Source organism: Montipora foliosa, chromosome 4, assembly GCF_036669935.1.
Source record: "Montipora foliosa isolate CH-2021 chromosome 4, ASM3666993v2, whole genome shotgun sequence".
NCBI classification, from domain to species: domain Eukaryota; kingdom Metazoa; phylum Cnidaria; class Anthozoa; order Scleractinia; family Acroporidae; genus Montipora; species Montipora foliosa.
The window spans coordinates 12,535,690-12,543,189 of NC_090872.1; the positions used below are offsets into that span (position 1 = coordinate 12,535,690).

The 7,500-nt window shown below is 41.3% G+C and overlaps 2 protein-coding genes across 2 annotated transcripts in view; both read left to right on the forward strand.

The window, feature by feature from the left end:
- LOC137999880 (trafficking protein particle complex subunit 2-like) overlaps nucleotides 1-1,203 on the forward strand; it is a 6,670-nt gene extending 5,467 nt beyond the window's left edge. Inside the window, exon 5 of the mRNA XM_068845840.1 lies at nucleotides 905-1,203. Coding sequence (XP_068701941.1) covers nucleotides 905-1,003 — 99 coding nt within the window. The 3' untranslated portion in view covers nucleotides 1,004-1,203. The remainder of the gene's footprint in view (nucleotides 1-904) is intronic.
- Nucleotides 1,204-4,295: 3,092 nt separating this feature from the next.
- On the forward strand, nucleotides 4,296-5,996 carry LOC137999879 (transcription factor SOX-15-like). Its single transcript, XM_068845839.1, has 2 exons — nucleotides 4,296-4,360; nucleotides 5,074-5,996. Exon 2 carries the CDS (start codon nucleotides 5,115-5,117, stop codon nucleotides 5,859-5,861), a length of 747 nt encoding a protein of 248 aa, XP_068701940.1. The 5' UTR covers nucleotides 4,296-4,360; nucleotides 5,074-5,114; the 3' UTR covers nucleotides 5,862-5,996.
- Nucleotides 5,997-7,500: the final 1,504 nt, after the last annotated feature.

Genomic DNA, 7,500 nt, shown 5'->3' on the forward strand with positions numbered 1-7,500 from the left:
TGAAGATATCATGTTTTCTTGCGAAAGCTCACTTGGTATTTCATTGGTTTTTTTATAATAATTCTTACAGTACGGCTAGAGCAAGTTTCAATCGAGTGTCGTAAAACCAAAACCAAAGAAATGACTTTAGCCAATCAAAAAAGACGGAGACAATCGAGTAAACCAATCAAAACTTGAAGTAATTACACGTAGCCGACACAAAGCGCGGGAAAATGTGCACGCGCGAGCCACGATTGGTTTCAGTTCACTTCTGATTAGTTAAAAAAGTGGTGTGAGAACTTTGAACCAATCACTGAGTGGAGTAATGCAAAACCAGAGGAATTTGCTGATTACTTTCGACACTCAATTGAAAACCACTCAAACGAAAGTTAGTAAAGTGAAATGATTGAATCTATTATCTCTAGAGCTTTAAGTCAAGTGGGCCTACATGTAGATCTTTATCGGTGGGCCAGACTTGGGAGGTGGGAAGGTAAGACCCATTTAAATTTTGCTTCAACATGCATTCGACTCTCTGTTCAACCAAATGTTGGGTGCGTTTGAACAGTGCGTTCAGCATTGCTGAAAGGGTAAAATTGTTGAAAGTTTAAACTGATTTAAACTTTCATTCAACGTCAATTCAACATTTCTTGTTGTTATAGAATATGTTGGATGGAGTTGAAGCCAACAGTTCGTTCAACATTTGTAGACGCATGCTCACATGGATCTGGCTTTAAATCTGGATGGGAGAGTCTGGTTTCTTGTTCCTAGTTCCTCCGCGCAATCAAATTGTTTGCGCGATGTTGAAACCACTTGAACGGGCTCTGCAGAACTTTTGCTTTTTGCTTCCAAAGTCCGTTCGACTTTGTTCAATGCATGTTGAATCAAAATGGGCCTTAATTAATTAAGGAATTCTTCTTATTTGTAGGTGCTAATGAACCCATTTTATGACATGAACAGCAAAATTCAGTCGCCCAACTTCGACAGAAAGGTTCAAGTTGCAGCTAAGAAGCATCTTTCACAGTGAACAATTAACAGTATTCTTAGCTTTGGTGCGAGAGATTTATATTGGCATTGCCGGTAATTGTTAGAAAAATGTAATACCTGACAAGACATGAGGTCATTCCATCATTGTTCTTTCACGTACAGTTGTAATATAGAACTTATGTTAAGTGGCCAACAATAAAGAGACCATGCGCTTATCAAAGAATAAGAAAAAAAACTAAACAGGCGACAAAATTGATAAAAGGGTTTTGCTGCATCGGTGAGGAATGAGTTTCAACTTGAGTCAACTCTAACGCTCGAAACGTCAGCTTTCAATTTTTTTAATTTTTAGTTTACCAAATCAACTCGGTTGATAAACCCGTTTCTGTGAGGCGACAAAATGGCCGCGTAAAGTTGGGATACGGGCTGTCAGTCACTCACTGACTCATTCTATGTCAACGTTAGATTCCATCCCCCACGACCACCTTGTTTGAGAGAGACTGAGGTGGACACAGTTATTGAAAGGTAACTGTTTTAAAATGCGTACTTGGAAATTTAAACTGCTACATTTACCCTGAACTAAAAATAACGCTAACCCTTACCCTTACCTTATTGTTACAAATAGATAGGAAATGCTTACAGTTAAAGGGGCACTTCGTGTTGGATATCAAAATTGGGCTTGCACCTAATTACATGTACTTGCACTTCTGAACATGAAGTGAGAAGAATTAAAAAGAAGTCACCTTATTCCAAAATGGCCGCCATTTTGGAATAAGGTGAATGACCCTTAATTTTACGAAGAACACGCACTTTCATCTAAGCGTATGCACATAGGCGGACCTCATGGGTGGCATACACCACTTCACTTCACTTTTATTGTGCTACCTCACAAAGATATTGCACAGTGTCAGCGGTCTAACGCTTTAAAATTAGTAACAAGAATACGATGCTAAGGAGTCTTGAAAGGCTCCTGGGCTGGTTGATAAGTGTTTAATAGATTGAGGTAAACTGTTCCAATTAGTTACTGTTTGTGGTAGGAAACTGTATTTATACAAATTGGTACAAGCCGAGGGTGGGATATAGTGTTCACAATGTGTGTGTGTCTTGATCTCCTTGTGGCTTTCTGGAGTGATTCCAGGAAGGGAACCTTGTGGGTTTCTGGAGTGATTCCAGGAAGGGGAGGGAAGCCAGGTTATTTTAAAAAGCCTTTGTTGAAGAGAATTACTCTGTCCATTTGTCTACGAAGCATCATTAACATATAACCAGGCTCATATCTTTTATAGTCGGAAAGGACAAAGCGTGCTGCTCTGCGTTGAATTTTCAAAACTTCAGCGATGAGGTGTTCAGTGTGGGGATCCCAAGCACTATTGGCGTATTCCATAAGTGGTCTGACCAGACTCTTGTACGCTGCTTCTTTTACTGCTAAATCACAAGCAGATAAATTGCGTCTTATATACACCACTGACCCTAACCCTAACCCTAACACCACTTGCCAGTTATTCATGGCTCTAACATCTCCTGTATCTCCCCTAGAGTTATCGTTCTTTACAGACTGTCTATTTTAAGCGAAATCTTTCAGCGTGCCTCTTCATGAATACATGAGCAGTGCCTGTCCAAACCATAGTAGCATCGAGGCTTTTTTCTGATTATCAGCCTGGTTGCAGTGTGAACCTTAACTTACGCTTGAGTCAAAGTGACAAATGCATAAATTTAACAACGAGGATTTATGAGGACATGAGACCTCGAATAACTCGGTGATTCTCATCCCCAGATTCCGCCTTTCTTTTGGTCAGCACGAAGAACAGCCGAACTCAAATGAAATTGTCATTTCGATTTAAGCACGGCAGTAGCACGCCGTTTTAGACCATTAAGCGCGGCACGGCTGACTTAGGTTCGGCACGACTACTTAGCACGGCAGGACTTGCCGTGCCGCACGGCAGTAGCACGACTTGGCTTCAAACGGCGTGCTATTGTTGCGCAGAACTCAATTCATAAATTATTTTAATGTATTTTGCATTATTTGCATACTATTGCGCTGGATGGATGGGTTGTTTTGTCTTTTGAATTTGGCGCGACTGTTTTAGGTTCGACGTTTGAAACCGCTGCCGTGCCATCGTCGTGCCACTGCCAAGCCAAATTCATTTGAGTTCGGCACGGCAGTAGCACGACGTTTGGAACAGGCCTTAGATGGTCACGCATCAAGGTATTAACCCCTTCTAATTGAACAAAACTTTGCTAAAGGGGTTTAGTTTCAATTTTAAAGAAACTGTAGTGCTGCGGTAGTGGTGAAGTGAAACAACGAAATGAGTTTGTCAAATTAGTTGATATGGTAAATTGACCACCGTAAAGAAATCGAAAGCTGACCTTTCGAGCGTTAGCTCTTGGCCAGGGCGAATTAAAAAATCAGGGAATTAACATCATCGACGGACTTCGGTGAAGTGACGAGTCCTGTTGGTCGTGTCGTGGACGTTGAAAAGAAATTCTGCAAAGCGTGTGGTGTTTTTTCTTGCGTTCGCATTCTGTGGATTACGCAGTAGAGTTGCTGGAAGTTCGCACCCCGATTATTTTAGCCTGTGAGCAGGCTCTTTGTAAGTTCGTGGCGGCCAGACTGGCGTGCGTCTAGCCGCGAAGAGTCTAGCCGCTATGAACTTACAAAAGAGCTTCGCCGCTCGCATAACTCTAGCCGCCGCGAACTTACAAAGGAGCCTGCGAGCAGGCTACGATTCACTTCTCCCGGTACGTGTACTCTGTGGGTGTTGTAGAATCGTTAATGACACGCGCGATTCGCTTTCATCAGCAGGTGGCACAAAGGTAGTTTCTTAGAGGACCACGCGCGCAATTCACTGAAGAACAAATGCTATTGTACGTTGAACAATCAGAGATAAGAAGCCTTATTTAGTCGAAGGAACGATCCAAACAATTGAAAGCATCTGACTCAAAGATTATGGTTCAAGAGAGGTGACGATTCGACAAGCGGTTGGAATTAGAGATAACTCCAGGACACTCGACTCGATTACATATGCGCAGACTTGCGGCGACTCCCTGCGCGAAACACCAGTATTCTGTTTGTTCACACAGAAGAGAACGTACAGATTGAAAGACAGTTTTATCCCACGGGGATTTCTTTAACTTTGTGATTTTATTGAAATTATTAGATTGTCTTCTCCGCCCATCTTGGTTCCATATGTCTAGCAGTGTGGAAATCCCATTTTAATGAAGCTTCATTTTCACGTAAGCTGCATTTTCAAAGACGACAATGGTAGCTATGTCTGTACGTTTATATGGGCAAGCGGAGAGGCAGCGTGATTACATTGAAATTATTAGATTGTCTTCTCCGCCCATCTTGGTTCCATATGTCTAGCAGTGTGGAAATCCCATTTTAATGAAGCTTCATTTTCACGTAAGCTGCATTTTCAAAGGCGGCAGTGGTAGCTATGTCTGTACGTTTATTTGGGAAAGCGGACAGGCAGCGTGCCAATATGAAGCCGCAACAACTGACGAAAGAGAAATCAATAAATAAATAAATAAATAGATAACGTGCCATATCAGAGAAGCGGCAGAAAAGAGTTTGACAGTAAATGGAGTGGAATCACAGCCTTTGGCTTTCCAGCTGAAGCAACAGAAATTCAAATCATCGGTATCGTCAGAAATCTCGTCAATAAGTTTCGAATAAGGACGGCACTCTGTGTTATAGTTGTGAATATTATCAATCGGCGCGCTTTCAGTTTATCGTTTAAAACTGACGCAGATTTTGCGGTACAGCTTTTGTGTTTTTTAAAATCTATTTCACAGCTAAACCGTTACTCTAAAGTAATTAAGCGATTGTATGCTGTCTTAAAGCCTACATTAAAAACGAAAGATCACTAAAAAGGCTGTACCTATCTCTTGTTAAAAATAAATAAAATTAGATATGCTTCTTCCCGGAATGCGCGCTCTTTTTAAGCCGCCTACAAAAATCGACTTTAAAAGCAATAAGCGAACGCGCATTGACAAAGAATTCAGTATCTAGCATATGCATTCAGTCCATTGTCCATTCAATCAAAGACAAGAGGGTAAGACTACCGATAAAAGGGCCAATACATTTGTTAAGCTCTCCATTCGCCTTTCATTTAGCGATAGACCAGGACGACCCGAAGCGCACACAGTGATCAATCATGGAGCTGCATTTTCCAGGGCTCGAAGACCTTCACATTAAGCGACCCTTGAACTCGTTCATGGTCTGGGCAAAGGAGCGAAGACGGCAAATGAACAGGGACAATCCGAAAATGCGAAATGCGGAGATCAGCAAAATCCTTGGCGAGGAGTGGAAGCAGCTGTCAGACGATGTGAAAAAACCGTTCATAGAGGAAGCGATTCGCCTCAGGCGCCAGCACAAGATTGACCACCCGAACTACCGGTACAGACCGCGAAGGAAAAATCGTCTTGAGTCGGGTAGCGCAGGTGAGATGGTTCAAAACAGCGATCGTTACCGCCAGCAATTTGCGCCGTACCCTAACACGCGTCCAACATCGTCTGGATTCCTAACACACTCGATACCACAAGATTACAAAGCTGCGATGTTTCCACCAAGATACGGCCTCGAAAATCACGGGTTTGTTGGTACCGAGCACGTTTCAAAGCCGGTGGGCAGCGCTTCGGCAGGTTACATTCCTCCGTTTCCAGTTCGACCTTCCGACCTTCCGCCCTGGAATGGCTATCTGTCCCCTACTTCTTCTCCGTATTACTTCGAGCCTTCTCGGTTCACACTTCCGTGTGAGAACTCTGTCAGAACGGGTACCATCCACCCAGGAAGCATACCACATCCCAGAGACAAACTACCAAGTCCCACCAGTCAAACCATGAGCAGACCACATACTGCGTGGCCTTACTTTGCTTCTAAAGCGGAACTGCAATATGCTTAGGAAATTATTTGGTTTTTGCTCAAAGAAACAACCACCCATATGTATAAGTGACGCAAAGAGCAAAAAAACACGGTGATCCAAAGTTTATTGTACGCTTTACAAAGTTATTTGATTGTAAATTAATTTCTTCGTGTTTGTAACGTGCACATTATGAGGAAGAAGTTATTTATCCGGCGTTAACGTGAATTGTAATTTCTCGTTGTTCGGTGTTTGTTGAAATAATTAAAATTGAATTGAGTTTTATCATGTTGTGATTCAGTGTTTGTTTTTGCTCTTACGAAATGCAGAGGAACAGCAGTAATTATATTTGCTTACGGAAGAAAAATCTGTATGTCTGGCAATTGTATGAACCGACTAGAAGAAAACTACGCAGTCGATTTCTCAGTCTAGCTGAATTTTTTTTTCGCAGTTAATCGCGGCGCAGATTGTAAGTTTTTTGCTACTTAATGATTTGATCTGGATATCCTGTTGGTAATACCCAAGTCTTCCCCGTACGAGCTATGAAACCCGACGCTGTGCATCCAGAAGATGATGTTCCTAGTGTATTGAGGAGGATTTGTATTTCTTTGGTGTGAAAATAACTTTGTCCAAAACAATTTAACACGTGTGGCTATTGAAAGATCGGATTCTTAACCTCGCACGTCCAACAAATTGAAAGTTTTTCTTATTAAGTTCGCCACAAAAAGCCTTCTTTCAGCATAACCTTTTCAAAAACTTATTCTTGTTAAAGACTTATCGGATTTGATTTATATTCCGGTGTTGTATTCATAAAACGCTTGGTCGATTCCAAGTGTATATTTATGTCCTTCAAAGAGCTTATAAAACCAATGATTGAGAAAATTTGGCGGTTTATACAGACTCACTTAAGATCGGAAGAGAACAAAAAACTGCGCCTAAAAGAATGATTGCCGATGGACCATTGAAAGGCTCTAGACAATAAAGAACCACGCAAAAAAGGCTTTTACAACAGTGTGTGATCACTGGTACTTTGTTAGCAGGCGATTAGCATTAATCTAACGCACGGAAACGAAGTGATGGGAAAATGAGATCACCTTTTTTTTCGCTGCAGTGAGCTGTAAATCGACCAAGGAATCCATGTAATAAAGTACTCACCATGACCAGGAAAAAAACTGTAATGTTTGTGTTTTCGAAGAATAAATGTTTGTGCAGAAACAACGAAAGTAAGAGAGTTCCATGTGATGAAGCAAAATTCACTCCTTTGTTCTTTCTTAATGTTTTGTGTTTTAGCAAAAGCAAGCTGATTTCCTTTACAAACAAAACAAGCACTTGTCAATCGCAAAAGCGTCGGATATAATTAAACCATAAAAAACGAGAATTACCAGAAAAAAATTAATAACTGAAGCTAGAAAATTTGAAATCCACTTGCGCGCGCCTTGTTAAAGCGCCCAGAATTATTGATAATATTCCATTTCACTCTGTGTTCACTTTTAAGTGTTTCGTTTTGGAGTTGATCGCAATAGCTTTGCCAAACACCTGGCAAACCGATTGCTTGGAGTCTACAGTAATCGAGTACTTCTTAACAACATTGCGGAAAAAAAAAAAGGAAGCCGTGAATACGGATTGATTTTCTATAAAAGTTTACCTAAGTGTAGAAAAATTCGCCTGAGTCGATTGTGGT